At 41.3% G+C, this 22,247-nt stretch overlaps 2 protein-coding genes across 2 annotated transcripts; both read left to right on the top strand.

The window, feature by feature from the left end:
• Nucleotides 1-2,679: 2,679 nt before the first annotated feature.
• Nucleotides 2,680-9,250, top strand: LOC137199866 (kazal-type serine protease inhibitor domain-containing protein 1-like). Its single transcript, XM_067614457.1, has 4 exons — nt 2,680-3,237; nt 3,378-3,538; nt 4,195-4,342; nt 4,473-9,250. The coding sequence occupies exons 1-4, from the start codon at nt 2,772-2,774 to the stop codon at nt 4,583-4,585; spliced, it is 888 nt and encodes a 295-aa protein (XP_067470558.1). The 5' UTR covers nt 2,680-2,771; the 3' UTR covers nt 4,586-9,250.
• Nucleotides 9,251-18,334: 9,084 nt separating this feature from the next.
• insm1b (insulinoma-associated 1b) lies at nt 18,335-21,461 on the top strand. The gene has a single exon (XM_067615299.1). It carries the CDS (start codon nt 19,944-19,946, stop codon nt 21,429-21,431), a length of 1,488 nt encoding a protein of 495 aa, XP_067471400.1. The 5' UTR covers nt 18,335-19,943; the 3' UTR covers nt 21,432-21,461.
• Nucleotides 21,462-22,247: the final 786 nt, after the last annotated feature.

The raw sequence follows: 22,247 nt of genomic DNA, 5'->3' as shown, positions 1-22,247 counted from the left end.
GTAACAGATTTAAACAGGACGAGTGCAGCCGATACTCTCGTGTTTATCTTCATACAATTTACTAGACATTTTATATTGAATTGTAAACCGGAAACACACTAACCGTTATGGCAAGCTTCACGGTCCTCTAAAATCCCTGGCGTTTTTTTCCCCTTCTTCTCACTTTCTTTATTGTACACATATTCCTATACAGAGGTACAAACAGTTACACAGACAATACAAAGCAAAAAAGAAGACAAAAACAAACAAAAAAAGATTGCATATTGCATTTTACAATGCCAGAGTTTATGTTTTATGCAGCATACAGGGCGCCTCACATGCCGTGACGTCACACGACGCTTTAATAAAGCCACGCCTGTGAGCTTTCACACAGAGAGATGATTGTGCTGAGCATCCAGCTCGGTGTACAACCTGAAACATACCGGCTGGCGGAGGGAAAGTGCCACGTTACTTAAACAAGACACCCAGGGCATTTAGAGACAGTGAAGCTTTATGCAACAGTAGTGCAGCCTAGTTAGACTAACTACAGACACAGTGTACCTTAATTCAAATAATTAAAAAAAAATCAATCAAATTACAATTACACCACCAGCACTAACTCTCACATATTATATCTTACATGACATAAATACATTATGTTCATTCAGATAGTTCCCACACAGTAAATATAAGTAGAAATAATATTAAAATATAGGCTAAATCATTTTTCAAGTCTGTCTTAAAGTAATAGTCAGGTACCCATATGAACACTGAAACAAGCCGAGCTTGCTGTAATCATTCCTTTTGTTCATACTGACTGAAAAATCTCTTCCTAATGTGCTTTATCAATGTAAGTGATGGGGGCCAAAATCTACAATCCTCCTGTTTAAAAAATGTATTGAAAACTTTACCTGAAGCTTACAGAAGGCTTCAGCTCTCCAAATTAATCAAACATTTTGAAAATCTTCAAATTTTTTATCCTTTTTAGTGCAAATTTTCCATCTTTTTGTTATTATTTCTCCACTCCAACTTAACAAGGAAACACTGTTTGATGAAACACAGAGAGTGAATCCTGCACTGAAAAGACTGTATCTTTGGAGGATATCCACTTGATCTGACTACCTCACATGGTTGAATTCCAATGTAGGCGTCCGATAAACGTATATATATTTGCACAAAATGAGGATTGTGGATTTTGTTCCCCATCACTTAAACTGAAAGCACATTATGAAGGAATCTTCTAATGGTCTGTCTAAGCAAGAGGAATTAATATAATATATATGCAAAACCTGTTCATATGGGCACCTGACTATTATTTTAAGACAGACTTAAAAAATTGTGAACCTACCCTTTAAGGCATAGTTGGATAAGAAGTGTGATTTTGTTTGCGATTGATTTTTTGTTATTGATTTCATAACAACCAAACTGATGAAACCCTCCCTATATACCCACAAGATCTCCAAATAATTCATCACATAGACCATGCAGCACTTCTTGGATGCACACGCACACACACACACACACACACACACATATATATCATGTTAAAAATGATCTAAAAAACAAAGACAGATAAGACTTGTAAATGAAACTTGTGAATGAATTGAAAATGAAATGAAAACAAAATAAAAAAATAACAATAATACCAATATTTTCCTGACTAGCCCCATGTATGGACCATTCCATTTGAATAATATCTAGAAAGGATAATCTGATCTAAATCTATATGGGAACTTTCTATTAGCTTAATGGTAAATGGTGTTGTCAGTTAATGACTGACTGTACAAGTATTGCAACACTGTGCAAATATAGGTGAGGTAATGCCACGCAATGGAACAAACACACACACACACACACACACACACACACACACATACACACAACAAACACTCACAGGTCAGAGACACACAATCTTGATTTTGTTAAATTCTTATTTCTAAGAAGCAATTCATCTCATACCTGTTCATTGTAAAACAATTGCTTCCTTTTCCACAATCTGCCAGCTATTTTCCATTTGTACAGTACTCACGCCCACATAGATTTTATGAAATCATCAGAAAATGTTTCCAAACCCAGGAATTTCACACTACTCCACTAGAGAGCATCTGAAAGACGGTTGTATTTCATTTAAAGTTAATATTTGTACATCCTCTTAACTACAGATTCTTGTATGCTTGATAATACATGTCAAATATATATCAAGACAATTATGCTGATATAGTCAGGTGCTGTTTTCCGTTATATTTGTATGAAGTGCAGATTGAGCAGGATTCTTTCATATCCTGTGCCATTTCTGAAGCCCATTTGCCAGTCCTCCCCTGCCCAGAGACACTGGCACATGAAGAAAGGCAGCAGAATTGTGAGGAAAGAAAGATGAGACGACTCAGATACAGAAGAGATGAAGTTTGCCCGCTTCATTTACTGCAAATGCTGTCTCTTTGTTCGAAAGGTCTTGGAGCTGATGAAGAAATCTCAAGGGGGGAAAACAACATGGCAAAATAATTCAGCAGGGGTACATGGTAATAATAACAAATACCAATCCAAGCATTCAGAAGAGGACCGACGAGAAGAGACAGAAGGAAGCATTTAAAACTCAGAGGAGGAACAACATGTGACTGTTTGTTTGTGGGGGAACAACAGAATACCAGGACTGCCATTTCTCCCATGAATTTGGTTCAGATTGTGACCATTTAAAAGTCTGATTTTGGCTCTACTGTGTACCCCACCCTTAAGCTGTTACTGCAGGAGGACATTTGTTTCTGACTGTGTGTGTATTGAAACAGGTCAGCGGCATGGCTCGGCTTTGCTTGTGTGTCTGCATATGCATGAGTGTATGGGTGCACACTTCCCTTGGGCTTCCACCCCAGCACCGTGGGTGGCTGCGGTTGTGGGAGGAAGGTGAGGGTTGCGGGGAGTGTGATCAGAACCTTTGTCCCCGAGTGCCAGACAAATGCTCTGCAGGCTGGGTGCAGGACAACTGTGGGTGCTGTGAACAGTGTGCAAACGTGGAGGGGCAGCAGTGTGATCCGGATGGTGCTCAGAAGTTTTATGGCCGCTGTGGGGACGGCCTGGTCTGCCAAAGAAAAATACCAAAGAGGGGACGCAGGGCTCAGCCAGAACCTACATGTGTGTGCCAGGATCAGGGCTCGGTGTGTGGCTCAGATGGGTGGACCTATCCGAATGTGTGCCAGCTGAGAGAGGCCGCCAGTCGCAGCAACACTACCCTGAAGTTCACCAGGAGAGGACCCTGCTTCTCTGGTTACTTCACTCTTTTACTAACAAATCTTACCAGTCCAGGAAAGCTAATAGATTGCAAAGCATGAGCGTAGTTGTGTTGGAGGAGAACAGTTGTACAGGTTCCAGTATTTAACCATAGGTGCTCCATTCCTCTGTTGCAGTTCCCCGCATCCTCAGAGGCCCCAAAGACCTGTCCAACTACACAGGGGTCGACATTGTGTTTACCTGCGAGGTCTCAGCGTACCCTCTTCCGAACCTGAACTGGAAAAAGAAAGGAAGTGACAATTATCTGCCAGGGGACGATCCTCACGTATCTGTCCAGGTTTGATAAGACCTTCAGTTATTATCACTGAAAGTTTCATTAAAGGAATACTTTGAGATTTTGGGAAATATTGCTGAAAGTTAGATGGGAAGATTAATACTGCTCTCATGTCTGTATGTTAAATATGAAGTGGGTGCTGTGAACAGCCCATTTAGCTTAGCTTAGCATAAAGGCTTGAAGCAGGGGGAAAGAGTTAGTCTGGTTCTGTCTACAAGTAACAAAATCCTCCTACCAGCACTACTAAAGCTGCCTATTTAAGGCGTTGTATCCCCTTCATTTAGTTGTGTAAAAAAAACAACACATCTTGTTGTGGTTTTATGGGGGTTATGTGCTGGACTATTTCCTGACTGGAAGCAGTGACTTCCTGGAATCTCTGCTAATTCCTGGCAATCTTAAAGTGATGACAAGACAAGCAGGAAGTGAGTGTGTTTTGCCAAGAAATAATTACAGCTCATAAGCAAAATTAGCCAACAAAAGCAGGAATTAATATTTAATGTGCTTCTACTTTTTAGTACCCTTTAGCTTTTTTAAGCACACAGCAACATGAACACTTTTACCATAATTCACATGGAAAGATTCATACACTTGTTTTGTTTTTACCCCTCATTTCAATAGATTTACATAATCTTTTACCATTTCATCTGGTCTTTTTTCAGGCTCGAGGTGGTCCCCAGCGCTACACCGTCTCTACCTGGCTCCAGATACAGGGTCTCCATGTCTCTGATGCAGGGGTTTACTCGTGTGTCTCCCACAATGCCTTGGGAGAAACATCTGCATCAGCACAGCTGACCGTGTTGAGAAAGGGTGAGTGTCTCAGCTTTGTACTGTAGACATTTTTTTTTTTTAGTTACAGCAGCTTAATTGAATGGCAAACTCATTATTTTATAAAGCTGCTGTATATTCTTACTCAAACATTTTCTCATCCGCTCTCTAGTGGTGGAGGTGATGAAAGGCCATGTGGAGGAGGAAAAGGAGCCCTTTGATAATTTGGAGGAAGGCAGTGGTGATGGACAGCTGGCGTCTGGAGATTACCTGGCATTAATTTAGTAATTATAAGTAATTTTAGACTGGACAACAAGGAAAAAATACTATCTTTGAACTAACATGAATGGATCTGCTAATATTTAGTTTTTTTTAATTTGTTTGTCAGTCACAGCTCCCCCTCAACTGTAAGATAAATAGCTAATTAAACATCACGTCTGCTTACACTGACCTTCTTACTGTTTCATGGCAATATAATAAAGCAGTATTGTTAATTGCTGTGTAGAGCTTTTTTTTTTCTTTTTTATTGTATGATAATAATTAACTAGGCCCACATACAAGATGGAGAGAGATGGATTGAATTGTGGAGATATACCACTAACTGTTCTGCCTTTCTCCAAATATAAAAAAAAATCATACATCGAGAATCTAGACAATAGATGGGTAGCCGCTACACTTAGGTTTTGGAGGGAAGTTTTTGTTTTGTTTTTTTAAAGAAATGGGAAGTGATCCAGACTTCCCTCCTGACAAAGCAGATCAGACTCTCAGAATGTGAGCTTCCAAAGGTTTATGTTTGGGGATAAAGAACAGCTATCATCACAATATGGTCTACCCAGTTCTCATTTATTTAGATTCTTCCAAGTGACAAGTTAACTTTTTGATGTTTTAAAAAAAGGAGATCAATTCAAGATATTAATCCACTTATAAAATGTATGCTTAAAATGTATGACTGTGGGGTCGAAACAAATTTTTTCACCATCAAGATATAAACAAATTAATGCCAATGTGAAAAATGAATGGGAAAATGAACTCTTATGCAATATATCCCCAGCTGATTGAGAACAAATGTGCAAAAACATACATGAAACCACTCACTCAAACTATTGGAAATAATACACATGGAAGATTATAAATAAGACATACCAAAGTCAAAGTAAGTATAAAGAAAATACAGATAGTGAACCACAGTCATATATTTTAAACATGTGAAGCTATAAGTGGCTTCTGGGAAAATTCTATTATTACTATTGGTATTTCTCTAAATAAAAACCCACTAGTCCTACTACTGGGGAAAATACCAGAAGATATCAAGAAGAAAGATTCTGACTTGTTTCTATTAATTAGGGTAGCAATAATTAAGTAAATTACAAGGAAAAGATGATAACTTAATTAACTCCGAATGGAAGGATCTTGTTAATGAAATATATGGAATGGAAAAAATAACCATGAGAATTAGAAATCAAGTTCAGATCTTTGTAGAAAGATGGGGAGAACGGATGAGTATACAAGACACAGTATTTCTAATGATCCTCCTGTTAGATGTGATAACTAAGACATAATAATATGATATTAACTGCATTGATATCTTTCTCTCTGTATATGTATATACATAAGAATGTGTGTGTGAATATATCTGTATGCATGTGTACACACACACCCAGCTGTATATAAGTATGTGTGTGTGTGTGTGTGTGTGTGTGTGTGTGTGTGTGTGTGTATGTGTATGGTGCCCTGTCATTCCTATATTGGTATAATGATATTCTCTGACTTAACTTTATCAGTTTATATCCTATGAACTGATATTTATGTAATCAGATATTTTATTTACTATTTTTTCTTTTCTTTCCTTTATGTTTTTTCTTTTTATGCTCTGTAACTCCAGTATTATTATGTTATGTAATTTCTTAAAATGCAAATTAAAAAAATACATAATAATTAACTTGATCTTTTAACATTTTTTTTTATTCCTCTGTCCTCTCAAAGCTATCACAGAGTGCAGGAAAAATTTGGATGTTGTTTCAGATTTCAACACAAGTGGACGTAATATCCCAACTCATAAAGCCTCAGAAAGAGGAAAAAAAACTGTTGACTCAAAGCATTTAGGTCAATTACATCAAACATAAATGGTACAATTTACAATCAGAAACATAGATACAAATCACCCCTGAAATAAGGCTTTTTCCACTTCCTCCTGCATTCACCACTCCACCCAGCCTAGAAAACATACAGCAGGCCCTACAATCATTCACTCAGGAAAAAAAAAAAAAAAAAAGTGATGGATGGAGCGAGTGAGGGTGTGACCATCCGCAGGGTCCCCGTCTGATTCTCTTCATCTCTCTCCACCTGAGTGCTAGTTAATCCTCCCCTCATCCCCCCGACTCCCAGCTGGATACACCGGCTCCTTCTGAATGGCAGGCTGCATTAACGCTGAGGAACTTTCCCCCGCTGTCTGTTAGTCAAAGCTGATTGGAGATTACAGGCCTGCGGCGAAAACACAGCCCCTCCATCTCATCTCAAATCACTTTCCACCCCTTTATCTCTCCTTTCCTCTCTTCATTTCTTTATCTTCTTAATCCCAACCCTCCTCCTTTTCAATGTCATCAACTTTTGCTCGCCACTACATTTTTGCCCCTATTCACTGCTTTTTTTTTTTTTGACAGCTGGATGACAAGAAAGATGAAGAGGAGGAAAGAGAGAGAGGGAGAAGAAAAAAAGCCTTCCCTCCTGAGTGGAGCCAGAATGATGTCATGGGGGCATTTGTCCTCCTGGTGTGGAGGCTTCCCTTCCTCTGCTAATTACCTTGTACAAACTCGAATCTGATATGGCGGATATGAGGCCCAAATACAATTATTGTGGGCTAACAAAGAGATATTGAGATTCAGGGAATGAGGGAGAGACTCCGAGTGAGATACAAGGGAAGGCAAGTGCACGGCCATACACACGCACACACACATACAGCAGCCACACACATGTACACACACATGCATACCCACCCAAACACACACATGCACTTATACACACACACACACACACAAACACAACCACTTGTCCTTCCCCTCCATTCCCTCAGATAGGCTAATGTTATTACTGGGGTAATTATCCTCATTAGTGCCAGCAGCTGTAGAGAGCCCATTGCTTGCTGTTCAAACTCCACCCCGAAGCTTTCTGTCTTCACATCCCTCTTTGTACTCTCTAGATCTCATTTAGAGACTTTGTCTCCATCCTTTGCATGCTAGGTGGAGGCAGTTGTAAAAATAGAGCCCATCAAATATCCAATAAGGCAGAGTTACCCCTGTTTCCTAACCTGTTAGAGTGCATTTTGTAGGTGAGGGTTGCTAATGTGCACTCTTCTGCAGCACTGTTTCATAGGAAGCTGCTTTAGAGGACTGAACAGTGTGCCAAACTAGCAAGTGCAAAATATATAGAAAATAGTTCATAATCTGCAGTCAAAGGACAAGGATACAAAGTTGAAATTTTAGTACAACTACAATTATTTTTGCTTTTTCATCTGTCATTTGCACTTTCCAGGTTTTCTGAGCTGAACAATTAAACACAAGATGGCACTGTTTAGTCAGATAACCACTTCACCGGTCTTCAGTTGCTCTGCTGTTACTTTGACAGCTGGATCCTCTAATGTTTCTCTGTCCTCTCATCTGTTTTATGTTTCTCTTTGTATATCACTCCAAAAAACAAGTCATTCTTCATTTAAAAAGAGCAGTCTTTGACACCTTTGCACTGGGATGGCTGTGAAAAAGGGAGAATAGTAGTGTTTCCATAACTAAAGGTATTGCCTATTGGCTTGATGTTTATGTGAAAGCACCATGACAATGATTCCCTTCTTGCTTTTTACATTTACGCTCCGTCTGCATATTTACACAGAAATTATGAGATCAACAAATGAAACAGGCAGTTTTACACACAGCATCCCCCAGGCTCTGTGAGATTGCCTTTTGTTTTATTGGCTGGTGAGGACAGTAGGTAACCTGTATACTGCTAAGCCCTGCATCAGGCGCTAAATGTCATGCATAGCCTGTTTTTATTGGCTGATATGGCCTGTTGTGCCCTTCTCCTTTTCCTGGAAGCCATTGTTAAAGAGCTGGTTGTTAATGCTGCTGACCAGATGGGTTCCTTCTCCCCGCAGGTCTGACTGAGGGTGTTTACCATGCACTGGGCTGTGGATAACAGGTGAGACTACTGCTGGCTTGTCAACCAATCAGAAGGCAGCAGATGTCTGGCCTCTGCCTGTAAAACCTTTATTTGGCATTTGGGACCATATGGGAGTGGGTTTGATAATAACACTGAATCAAAGTGAACACTGGTTTATATGTTTTGTTTTGTTTTTTTTTACTTGAGGCTAGTTTCTGAGATGGTCATGCAAGCTATGACAATAAGCACCCCCACATCCACTCCATATTCACTGCTATCTAGCCTCCCTCTCTCCTATAAACTCAATCATTTCCTTGCAGTAAGAAACTTCAGTTAAATAAAGCTGAAATATCTTTTTGTGTATCTAATACTTCAGATGACAAACCGCCCAGATATATTTTAGAGCTCATTTCCCGAAATGTCCTCTCATCCCCTGTGTGACAAAATGTTTCTAGCATTAGCTGGACAAACACTGAACATTCCTTTCCCTTTCCAATGCAGGCCATCTTGAATCACTGCAATTTGGTATCATGGCAACAGCAAAGGTAAGGCCGGGCCTGGGATTGCCGAAGAGTAGTCTTTTAAAGCTTTGAATCAATCTACCTTAATGGATGACCTGTGTCTAGCATGCGTGTATGGATTAGTTTGGCTGGAGCACCTGTCCCTGTTCTGTCAACAGCAGATCAGGTTACTGGCTACACATTCACCTGGCTGACACAACTTCCAGTGATTGACAATGCACTGGCCTTTGTTCACTCTGCTACCCTCACAATATTTAGGTTGCATGTAGTTGAATAACTGTTTGGTAACTTGTTTGAGGCAATAGATGCATTATTTTAAAATATTTTGGATATATGAAATAAACAGATGATAAAATATGCAGTATAAAAGAATCATATTTTCACAAACAATTCTCCCTAAAGTCTGGCTTTTGATTTCAAGTTTTGGTCCTAATGAGGCCTCTCAGGTTGAATATGGAGTTAAGCTGCCAGACAGCCCAGTGAAGCGAGGCTGAGGCCGGGTTTAACATCCTTTCAAGGACAGCTTGTATCTAACACCAGACCTGAACTGGGAGACAAAGCTCACTCAAGAATGGGAAGAAATAACTCTCTCTGAGCTCTGTTCCTGACTATTGAGATTTAAAGATGATTCTATTTACCAAATATAAGCCATTTCCCTCTGATATGCCATCAGATATTTTGTATTATGCATATTTTTCTGGGATTGTCTTAAGTTATTTAGAAGAGAACTGGGAAATTAGAGCAGCTGACAGGATATCAAGCATATCATCTTCACACCAGACAAGATTTGATTCTTCTCATCAGGGCAGATATCCCCTCTGAGTTTTTTAGAGTGAAGTATTGGGGAAAATCCCATTAGATTCATGGTAGCTTCATTCAGAATTAAATACTGAGGAAGCTGATTATTTCAAGGAATCCATCCAGCTCCATCATACACTCATGTGTAACCATTAACCGAAGTTCAAACAAGCATCACCTTGCTTGTATCTCCTCAAGCAGTGATTCCCTACCAGGGGTACTTACCCATGGGATACTTCTGCACTGTTGTCAGGGGTGTGTGGAAAGATTGTGAGGTAGCTCAACTAATCTGATAAAATAGAAAAATTACAATTTGATTAAAAAAACATATTAAGAGTGCATGAAAACTAGCCAGCAGAGAAGTTAAACTTCCAACCATTCATCCTTAACTTAAAAGTATGGAGAGATGATTAAAGTAGATAGCTAAGAGAAATGGAGAAAGATTAAAAGAGAAAGATTAAAGTATTATTAAAGTAACTGATAAATGGTAAAAAGAAAAAAACATAGTGATGGATAAACAGTTGGAATAGTTAGCTTAAAGATGCAGTGTGTAGAATTTAATGGCATCTAGCGGAACGGACTTGGCAGAAATGGAATATAATATTCATAGGTATGTTTTCATTAGTGTATGATCACCTGAAAATAAGAATCACTGTGTTTTCATTACCTTAGAATGAGCCCTTTATATCTACATAGGGAGAGGGTCCTCTTCCACGTAGGCTGCCATGTTGCACCTCCATGTTTCTACAGTAGCCCAGAAAGGACAAACCAAACACTGACTCTAGAGAAGGCCTTTCGTGGTCCTTTAAAGTTATGGATAAATGGTTGAAACATCCATCATCTGTCACTGCACACACGTAGAATACAAACTTAACCAAACCAGGTAACAATGTTATATTGTTTGAATTAAATATAGTAACATCCATTATTAACCGAAAAACCATATTTATAGTGTTAATAGTTAAGTAATATTCAGTTTCAGTGGTGTTGATGAAGGTAGGAACCACTGAGGTAGAGGTTAACCTTTAATATGAGGCTTCATTTGAGATGCTAACATCATTCACATTTAAGTCAGGGGTCCAGAAAGGGAAATACACACTTATTATACCCAGCTGGCATAAAGCCCCCTTATATGTGGTCTTTTAGTGCTTATAGTATGGCGTCGCAGCTACTCTGTATTCGCTGTCATCTCCATTATACCCCTGATGATGAACAACAATTAGCTAGCGACTGTTATGCTAACCACAAAGCTGGACGGGTGATGGATGGGCTAAGTGATAGACTCAGGCGGTTGGTTGGGGGGCTTTGTCTTGGATCTCTGACACCTTCTATCTTGTGATCCACGCAACCCCCCTACTGCCTCCATCCACCTCCCAGATCCACCCCAGTTACCCCCACCAGCTGCCTCTGACCCCTCATCATAGCCCTGCCTCTGCTTGCCATGTGCTGGGAGTCAAAGGGTTCCCACCTATTGCTCATCAGAATGGAACCCCACCATCTCCTGCCTCGCTCACTAAATCACAATCAATCGCTTGGCAGACAGAGATGGATTGGGATGTCCACGACCCTGTATCTTTCAGGGGAGGCCCCCGCCTTTCGAAGGGCTGCTGTCACTGACAAATAATAGAGGTGGTTCTAGGAGGAGTGAGCAGGTCAAGTCTGCTGCCCCTGGAAGGAAGTTATCACAAAGCAATGGAGGGAAATTCTTTTCTCTTTAGGAACAACCGTCACAATGTCAAACAGCATGTATGACAGAAGGACGTGTGGTAGAGAAAGGTTTGCTTTGATGCTAAAAAAAATGACTTTATAATAAAATCTGAATGTATCTAAATGTAATTCATTTTTGAGTGATGTGGAGAATATATTCTCAGGAGGCATCATTGGTAATATGAGACATATCAATGTGTTGTTATCTGCTACTAATCAAAACCTCTCCCATAAAAAAGGCCTATTAAGGAACCCTTGGGTAATATGGAATTAAAGAACTTTTTGCCACAAAAAGGTTCAAAATTAGATTTGTACGGAAAGAATCCCTGTTATATATGGGGTTCTTTGAATTGCCAGTGAAGTGGAATAGACGGCACATCAGATTTCAGTTAAATGTCAGTCAAGACTTACCAGTTAGTTAACTGGAAAGCCTCCTGTAACATTAATTTAAATAAATGTAAAGTGGGTCACCTAGCAGCAAAATAAAAGACGATTTCAAGAAAGAAGCTTGGCTAATGTTAATGCTAACTAACATTGGCCAAACTGGTAAGCCAGCGAAGTGTACAAATGTTACATGTGTTCTAATTAACCCTGTAAAATGGTATAATAAACTGTTTAGGGTTGCGATGTACCAAAATATATCAATATAGAACCACTTTTTAGAACAGTGAATAACAGGAGAACTATCTGTGCCATTTAGACTACTGGCCTTCTACACTGTTTATTTTATTTATTTATGTGCTTTTCTCTACTCTCAAAATAACACAATCTTGACATTCTGCCTCACATCATCATGTGTATTTGAAGAGTTGCTGTCTAGTGCTTCCTGATTTACTTCACAACAGACTGAGTGATTGCATCATTCACATGAACACTGAAAACAATTATCATTCAGACATGTAAAAGTCTCCACAATGCCATAACATGATGACTGGGAGTGAAAGATCTTATTCTGTAATTCTGCCAAGGGCTCAAGGAGGATCATTCACATGTAGATGTGTCCTTCTGGAAGTGCCTCAGCTATACAATTTCCATTTAGATAAGGTGTATACACAAATAAAGAAAGGACATTGGGTTCTTCATTTGATTAACTAATCATAGTCTTTGTAATTCCACTCGGAGACCTTGAAGGGCAGTGCCGGGCTGTGCACCCTGATTAGCCTATGCATGATTGCCGCTGCTAAGGCACAAATCAGTTCAAGTAACTCAACTCCATACACTACACAGTGGTTGTGATTAAACAGGCGATTAAGACATAGAGAGTTTCTGTCTGTTTAATCCCTTTTCCCATTGTCTAAATAGATAGCCACAGTATAGTCCCTGATCAACAATAACTGAACACCACAAGAATTGGAGTGGGAGGTGATTAGGGTCTTTAAAGCTCCCTGGAGTGTGGATGCAGGTTGTTTGTGATTAGCTCGAATTTAAAGGTACATTCTGTTCTTATTGCCTCTTGCTGGAGTAGGGAATTCATTATCTGATACTTAAGCTGAAAGAAAACACACACATACACACAGCCCCAGGACAGATGTAATATCTTAAAGTGAGAATGGAATAATCCACATTCGTGGCACAAAACATGCCAAGTGAGGAAGCTTCCGGTTCATAGCATGTTGAGAAACCAAACAAAACACTCCTCAATCTCATGACTCAAGCCTGAAAGTGCTTTAACCCTCTTCCCACTTCTCTGCTAGCCCTCTTCATGCAGTGCAGTAGTGTCTGTGTATCATCTGAAGGCTGTATAGAAAGTCTACAGCCCCTCTCCATGACTGATCTCTTTTGATAGAGCTCATTATGCAAACTGCTCCCAACTCCCGCCGCATAATTAGTGCTTAATTAATTTGAGTGAAATCTTTCATCTGTCTGTGTCCGGCCAGCTCCTTCCTTCCATTTACAACGTGATATTAATTTCAGAGGGGGGAATGGTAGCCCAGCTGATGAAGAGGCTGATATAATTAATCAAGTACTGTATCTTTTTCCTTCATTTTTGAAGGAATAATAATAAGTGTGATGAGCAGAGTCTGATTAACCCTATTATGCTCCCTAATTAGGGTGATCATTTAATAATCAAGGAAGCAGCACAATTATAAGGGAATGCAAATTATGCCATCTAATGAAGAGTGGGCCAATTCTGGGAATTCTTTGTTTGGAAAATGTGGCATTCCAAAATCAAAGGTCAAGAAAAGGGACTTTGCTTGATGTATATAATGTTAAGGATGTACTTACATACTTGAGCCCCAGATTTTTTTTTCCAATGCTCCATACATTTCTTAGACTCTGTGGACAACAGCCACAACAAAAGCAGAAACAAAAATTATTGAAATATGCAAAGAAATAGCATTAAACATGTCAGTTACAAGACAACTCTGACAATTATGTTGACATGAATGTTAAAAAATGTTAAAATAAAAAGCATAAGCATTACTAATGCTGTAAAAAAAAAAAAAAGAAAAAAAAGAAAGAAAAATCAATATCATGTTATAAAAACAAACTTTAGCATCACATCTGAGAGTAGCAGTGACAGATAAACTGAATGCTCAGTTGGTTGGCTCTCATCACTACGGGCTCTAAGCCACAGAAATGGCGCCAGCTCTTATTTACCACTTTCCCTGTGCGTTTTAAAGGCACTAAAGAGGCAGCTGCATGCTCTGTAAACTCAAGGGCAGAAGTTCAGCACCATGGACAGCAACCAGACCTCTCCACAGAGACAACACTCGCTGGACCAACACATTTAAAGCTGTTATTTCAAAATGTAACATTGTAGATATTAATCAGGAAACAGGACTACCATGTTATGTGTTTAGCAGATATTTTCACATTGGTCTAATGCATCTTTAGCTGAATAAGTGAGATAAGCTGACTTATAGTTTAAAGCTATATGAGAGAGATGACCACTGTGTAGCTCCGTGTGTCAATAGATAAAGGATAAGGCCCATTAGGTCTGCCACAGTCCATCTTTCATGCTCCTAGATGATACAGCTGCTGTCCAAACTTTCATCAAGATAATGGTGACCTCATATATGGAGTCTATGAGCAATGGCCCTGATTTCATTTTTCTTACATGAAGTCATTATCAATATCATTACAATCTTCAGGGAGCCAGTGAGCAACAGAAGATGGACCTTTTTTTGTTGTCTACTTGTGTGAGAAATGTATTGACTACTGGGACCAAATGCCTGTCGGTAAGATCCTTTATATGCTGGCTTCTCTTGATACAGTGTGTGTGCCTCCTCCACTTCTTTGTATCTGTGAGGTGTGTGTGTGTGTGTGCGTGTGTGCGTGTCCACATGAATGTACCTCAATTTACTGGTCTTCACCCCCATAGTGCAGCTGTGCCTCAGAGAACTCTTGTGAAGTAATTGAATGAGCCGGGGCAGGGGGAAACCTGTGGCAGCGAATGTGGTGCCCGCTGGCCTTATTATCTGTAATACGGCAGCCGCTCTGCCTGCGCTTTCTCATCTGCTCATGAATACAGAAATGAATGTGATGGACGTCAGAGGTGAACGCAGAGGGGAGAAACAGGCCAGAGCTGTTTTAATCAGCTCCCAGATAGAACAATCACTTTATCCACCTCCACAGCTCAGAGGTGAATTAGTGTTTAACATTCCAGGGCATGCTTTCTGACAGGGGACTCCACCCCAAACAACCAATGGACTGCGGAGATTATTGAGAGACACTCTGATGTTTTTGATGAGTAAATTAGAGCTAAACATGCCCCTGGGACTCCAGCAACTGATACGCCTGATATGCAGGAAGACCTCTTTTTAATAAGAGGCTCTCTACAAGAAAAGAAAATCTGGCATTTAAATGCCTTCCTCATGTGTTGTCCCTTTGAAGCCTTTGTTCATATGTCTGTGCACACACAAGAGATATTGAGAACCAATAAAATCTAAGATTTTCCCTGAAATCATTAGCAACCAATTGCAATTGTCTCTTGCTTATTCTGCTGTGGATATGATCACAATCTCGCTCTAAACATCCAACGCAGTATATAGTATATACAGCAAAATAATCATTTCAATAGCCGGCTTCACAGTGCATTTACAGAAATGACATAAAAGACCAGAAACATCTGTCCTCATCCTCATAAAGTCATCAGCATCATTGTCAAAAGTACAGATGACATCAGGGACATTCCCAGTCAACACTGAGGTCCATTAGTCTTAAGCTTGGAGCTATACCACTTTACAGGGCTTTTCACAGTAACCTGGTCTCATGGGTATCCTTCTAAAGTACACTTTAAAGTCTAGACAGTGACCTCGGTGTTGCTCTCATGGCCAAACAGGCAATTTCCCCATTGATCTTCTGGGTGCTACAGTCTGATTCTTTTCCAGGAGCTAGCTACAGACCTCGCCGCCTTTTACTGTTGTTGCTCTTTACAGGTGCAGGCTGACTGCTTTTTCACAGAGACATGTTGACATCCCTGAGATTGCATCCAGATGGTTTAAAAGGGCTTATGTAAGAAACCAGTCATTGGTAATATAGATGTGTGATCTAAATGGTGGCCCACAGTTGACTTTGGTAAAATTGTCACCGGGATCTTGCCGCAAACAACAGTAGACCAAGTGGTTAGCTTGCATCTAAGCTTTCATTCAGTGTGAGTTGATTCACATTCAGCATCAGAAAGACACAGATATCAACTGGTTTGGACAAGTATGAGGGTTTAGTGGATACTTCTGTGATCTGTAATCTGCAGAAATTCTTATAAAAAGCTACATTCATTCTTTTAGTTTAAAATTCAGACAAAAAATACTTTTTTAAAGACTCAACAGGTGGCAGACACTCTGCTGAAATGCTGCACAAACTGACTTTTTTTCTCTCTGCTTATAGCAGAAAATACCCTGACTCTCTGGTGTCGATTCAAGTTCCACAAACTTGTCTTTTCTTTGGAAATGATCACTGAAGAAAATTTAGTAAAAGGGACATAGATGATCTGTGGTGATCTTGTAATTTTTTCCAGGGCCTAATGCCTTCATCGGGGACAATCTTTGTCCTGAAAGAGCATTAGGATGTTGTTCTATTAGAGACAACAAATATATTATAGTACACTGGGGAAAAGCTTATAATTCCATGACCAGCATATGCAGTCTAATTTAGAAGTATTACTATCATTTAAAAGATTAGAGTATACATGCTAATAAACAGGTAGATAATAAACAAAACTGCTACGACACAAATGAACAGAATAGAATAAAATGGGATAGAGGAGAAAACAGGAGAACTGAGACATAATGTAATAGCTTAAAGCTGTTTTCTCTCAGTATAAATGGTTTAAATCTGTTTTGAACAATTTAAAAGCCAATCACTTCATTAAACTTTGGCACTTTTGTTCTGTCATTGTTCTCTTGTCGGTGCCTGCCTGCTCTCGGTTCGGGGACAAAGGCTGAAGCCGAGGCTGTGCTGTGTCCACAGCCAGCCTGATTAAATCTGGGTCCCTCGCTGGCTCTCTCCATGGTGCTGAAAGAGCCCTCTATCAGATTACAACCAGCAAGAATAGGACCTCAGCTAATCCATTACAATAATTGATTGACAATGCATTGAAGGTGGCCATGTAGTGAGCACCAATTGCAGTCATGTCCCACTGCAGCTTCAAATTGGCTTGGCTTGGCAAAACACATGGAGCCAATCATTCATGAGAAGTACAGGAGGTTTCTGTACATCTATGGTGAGAATAAGGGTAATCAAATCATGGTGAAATAACCAAACTGCCCCACAGCTGCCTTGGTAGCCTTGGTTAATGTTTGACAGAAAGTGTGGTCAGATTTGAATGTAATGCTTTGGTTACTGGAGGTAAACTTTCATCCTGTGTCCTCAGCATTAAGGCTTCATCCTGTAGGTGGTGCAATGAAGTAAGAACTGGGCTCTGAGTCTAGAAGCTCAGAAACGGATTAGTCTTTACCTCAAACTTCTTGTTACACAGTTCAGCCATGAACTAGCAGGCCTAATGCAGCTTAAGCCTAATTTTAACATTTGGATAAAGTTTGATAAATGAAGCCTTAATGTTTAGACACGTGGTTTTAAATCACATAGGCCTACAAGCATTTTAAACCATGACTTACCTTAATATTTTCAACTTTTATCCTCAATCTCAACAACTACACTGACAACAGCCTGCAAGCGAGAAGAAAATGAAAGCAACATTTTAAATCCTATAGCATTAGGAGGATGTATCTGAGCCTGCATTAAAGCAGCTGCAGCTGTATGCTAATTAGGCGCCTATGCTTCCCGTCCGCGCAGGGCAGCACGCGCCACTGAGCAAACACGCGCATGCGTCCGTGGAGCCAAGGCCAGCACCGCTGGCCCACGCGCCCCACAGAAATGATCGCGGGGGAAAGAGGAACTCGTTAAAATGCCATCAAAGCTTGTAGTCCCAAACAAACCACGACTAATAGATGTGCAGACTGAAAGAACAACAAGTAACAGAGCAGAGGAGGCCAACACGAGGTTTGAGGAGAACATTTATATCTGACAATCAAAATCTAAATGACTTGTAGGTGAGTCAGTGAAGCACAGGGAAAGAAAACAAGCTCAAAAAAAGCAATGCACACACTGTGAAACTTTAGCCTACAGAAAAAAATAGATTTTCGATGAACAGGCCTATAGTTTCAAAAAGAAATGTTCAAACTTAGTCACTGTGTTAAAACGACATCCTCAATCTTTTCAACAAGCTAAAACTTTCTTTCTTTCTTTCTTTTTTAAAGCTTTTTTGCACTTCTGTAACTTAACCCTATAAGCAAAATAACGGTGTGCTTTGAGGCAGGTGAGAACGCACCGGGACAGAGAGGCCCATTGAAAAGAAGGCGCAGGCCTGCGGCTCAGCTCCGATTGTGTAATTATTTGACTTGGTCATACTGCAGCTTTATGCAAATGAGGGGAACAATGTACGACGATGGAGATTAATTCCTCCCTGGTCTCCCGACTGAAAGGAAAAAGAATGCACTCTCTGCCAAGTGGCGCACTGCAGCCTACATTTAGCCATTATAACGAGAAAAAAGCGGACAAATATACAATATGTGAGCATAGAAACCATAGGGGAGCCTGTAAAGAAAATAGGCCACAGTATTTGTCGGGGAGGGGGGAAAAAAAGTTGTCTCAGTTGTTGATTGTAGACAGACAGGAGGCTGCAGAATTAGAAGTTTTAAGAAATTATTAAGATATAACGAATCATGCAACATCTTTACTTGTATAACTATTTGATCCAAGACAATGCAAACTTAAATCTTGAAGGGTATTTTCAGCAGAACGCTCCTTTTTTCATCAATTTCAAATAAAACTATCGAGAGCACATATTGCATTTGTACATACATCAGTTCCAGACTGTGCAGCAACATTTTAAGCTTTGGATATCTGTGCAGCATTTTGCAACACAAGCCTCGGCTGCGGCCTTCTTTGTCTGGAGCACTGATTCCGCCCAGCACGCGTCTAGCTGTGGGCCAGATTGGCCGTAAGACCCGTTTCACAGTTAAGAGGTCAATTTGCCTTTCAAACGAAAAAAAAAAAAAAAAAAAGACAGGGATATCCAAGCACGGGCAGACGTGGCTATTGTGCACAAAGACCAGAGGGCCTTCTTATTACTTATGTATGCAGCGAGATGTCTGATTTATATGTCGAGTTAAACTACCGAGACAGACACGTGCCCTAAAATAAAGAAGCACTCCCTCTACAGTGTTTATTTAAGACATCATAAAATAAAGATCTATAAAAGCAGGGGAATTTAGTTTGTTGGTAGGCCTGCGCACTGTGCGTAAAGTTCGTGCGTAAAAGAGGCTGGATGTAACAAATAAACAACATGTGGAGGCAAAAACAGCCCGGAGAATCTGGACAGCAGGGATGGTTTTATAGCTGTCTATTAGGGGAGTTGTCTCTTTGAACAACATCACAGCATAAATCGAGTAAAACTGCTGCTTTTGGTTTGAATTTAACCAAGCTTGACTTATCCTCGTTTTAATTCTAAATTGTGATGATTGTGGCAGTGACGGACATTTCCTTTTGGCAGCTCCGGGCCCCCCAGAGGAGAGCCACAAAGCCGTGGCACGTGTGCATTTGTATAGGGGCCCATCAGACCGTAAAAAGAGGAGGGTCCCGGCGTGTGCCTCTGTCGGGGGAGGGGGGGTGAGCGCACACATTAATGTAATAAACCGCCAGTACATCTGCTAAGCTATCTGCACATCCTCCAACGAAATCCACCAAACCCAGGCTCTGAGCCCTCCCACAATCAAATCCACTGGGATCTTGGTTTCATCTGATTGGTCGGGGATGCTGCAACAGGGGGGGCGAGAACAATAGCATCATTCCGGCATAAAAAGAGTGGAGCTATGCCTTGGAGACGAAAACATTTCAGCAACAGAAGGATCGATATACTGAGGAGATAAAGTCCCATAAGCTTCTAGTGTTGCCATATTTTTAACAAACCTGGATACTCGAGACTTCATCCACCTCCCCGAAGTGCCTTTCCGCTGTAACTCGCCAAGATGCCCAAAGGATTCCTGGTAAAAAGAAACAAGAAATCTGCACATGTTTCCTACAGGACTCGGTCAGACGAAGATGACCTCCAGGAGCCACCCACCCCAGCCGCCTTGCCGAGCCAGGCGGACCCCTCCCCGCCGATGTCCGTGGCGTCCAGTCCGGACCGCGCCGCAGCATCGCCGGATTTCACAGCAGCTGACGCGCCGGTGCCAAGACTGGAGAAGCCGGCACAGTTCGGCAACCCCGAGGCGGTGTGCCAAGCCCTCTACAGCCCCACCCGGCCCATCAGCAAGGAGCACGACAGGGGATATTTTGAGCGAAGTTTCAATCTGGGCTCGCCTATTTCTGCCGAGTCATTCCCGACACCTGCCTCCCTCTCCGGCCTGGACCATCTCCTGTACGCCCCGGTCGACCTAAAAATCGGCACCAGCAACAGCAGCCGCAGCGGCACCACCAGCAGCAGCCTCCCGGCACCAAGCAACCGGGTCGGCACCAAAAGACCCGCAGCTGACGGTCCAGAGCGTAAATCTAAACCCGCCCCCAAGAAACCCAAAGCCATTAGAAAACTCAACTTTGAAGACGAGGTGACGACTTCTCCTGTGCTCGGTCTCAAAATCAAAGAGGGGCCGGTGGAGATGAAGCCGAGGGCGCAGTCCTCCGGAGGAAACAAGCCTTTGGGGGAGTTTGTGTGTCAGCTGTGTAAGGAGGCGTACGCGGATCCTTTCTCCCTGGCTCAGCACAAGTGCTCCCGCATCGTCAGGGTCGAGTACCGGTGTCCCGAGTGTGATAAGATGTTCAGCTGCCCTGCCAACCTTGCCTCTCACCGCCGCTGGCACAAACCCAGGACCACCGGCGCACCTGCGATGCCACCCGCACAGGGCATCAAACCTGAAATGGCCAAAATGCCACCGCTAGGTGTCAAGTCAGTCTCCGACGAAGCCAAAGACATGAGCGACAGAGACACCCCGAGTCCAGGTCTGTCCGAGTCGGGCTCTGAAGATGGCTCATATGACTGCCAATTCTGCGGGAAGAGGTTTAAGCGACAGGCATACCTAAGAAAACACATCATGGGACACCAGGCCTTGCAAAAGAAAGTGCTGGAGGAGCACGGGTTTCAAACCAGCGACCGCGCGGCAGAGCAGGCTCCAGTACCATCCTCCTCCTCCTCCTCCTCCTCCTCAGCATCATCATCATCATCATCCTCCTCCTCCTCCTCCTCCTCCTCATCCTCAGAGGAAGTCTCAAACCAAAGCCCCCTCAATCTGAGCCCGGTGGACTGCCTGCTGTGCCCGGTGTGCGGGGAGAGTTTCACCAGCAGGGCCGGCCAGGAGAGACACCTGCGCCTCATGCACTCCTCCCAGATTTACCCGTGCAAATACTGCCCCGCCACTCTCTACAGCTCGCCGGGGCTCACCAGGCACATAAACAAGTGCCACCCCTCGGAGAACAGGCAGGTGATCCTGCTCCAAATGCCGGTGCGCCCCGCCTGCTAAAGACAACACAAAACTCGTGCCTTTGATGGAGGGGAATTTCAAAAAAAAAAAAAAAAGGAGAAAGAGAAAAAAAAGTGGCTTTGGAGTTAAAAAAAATAAAGAGTTCGTGATGCTCACTGCCATAACTTTAGGCCAATGAAAGGCAGGGCGGTTTGATGTTTAAGTGGTGTTTAATGATGTGTCTTTTTCCATGCCAATCAGTGATTGTTGAATGCTTCTCTCTATATTTGAATTACATATAGGCCTATTTTGAGATTTTCTTTCTCAAATTAGTTTATCAAGGAAAAAAAAAAAAAGAGTACAAAGCGTTAGTTTGACTGTTAAAGGGTATTTTTCTAGGACAGCACATGTGCTCAATGATAGCTTCTAGACCTAAGAAATGTCTTAAATTCTCAGAAATCCTTTTTCCCTCATCAGAAGCCTTTTTTTGAATACACCGACCGTGATTGCTCTATCACTGTAGCTTTGTTTGTGAAAGACAAAAATGATCAACTTTGTCTTGGTGGAGAGAGAGGGGGGAAAAAAAAAGAAAAAACAGAGTGACTGAAGCATTCCCTGTTTAGTAGAACCATAAATGCCTTTAGTATACAGATAAGCCTAGTCTGAAATAGCCTCCATACACATCCAAATCCCGCTGTATAACTGCCTTAAAAAGTCAACATAGATTGTTTTAATTTTGAATGCTGGCACATATTTTATTATTATTGAAGATTGTTGCAATATTTTTCATCATATGTTTATTTATTTATTTATTCTAATTATTTTATGTAACTTATTGTTGTGTTTGTTGTGATTTTCTCCTGTGAATCGTTCTGG

Source organism: Thunnus thynnus, chromosome 16, assembly GCF_963924715.1.
Source record: "Thunnus thynnus chromosome 16, fThuThy2.1, whole genome shotgun sequence".
Taxonomy (NCBI): Eukaryota; Metazoa; Chordata; class Actinopteri; order Scombriformes; family Scombridae; genus Thunnus; species Thunnus thynnus.
The sequence above is the reverse complement of the archived record's forward strand: the minus strand, read 5'-3'. Positions and strand labels throughout refer to the sequence as shown.

What these genes read in the sequence shown, in the direction of transcription:
- insm1b (XM_067615299.1), top strand. Translation starts at nt 19,944, where the DNA reads ATGCCCAAAGGATTCCTGGTAAAAAGAAACAAGAAATCTGCACATGTT.
- LOC137199866 (XM_067614457.1), top strand. Translation starts at nt 2,772, where the DNA reads ATGGCTCGGCTTTGCTTGTGTGTCTGCATATGCATGAGTGTATGGGTG. An exon ending in GAGAGGACCCTGCTTCTCTG is followed by an intron (nt 3,238 to 3,377) that starts GTTACTTCACTC and finishes CCTCTGTTGCAG; the next exon opens with TTCCCCGCATCCTCAGAGGC. An exon ending in GCTGACCGTGTTGAGAAAGG is followed by an intron (nt 4,343 to 4,472) that starts GTGAGTGTCTCA and finishes TCCGCTCTCTAG; the next exon opens with TGGTGGAGGTGATGAAAGGC.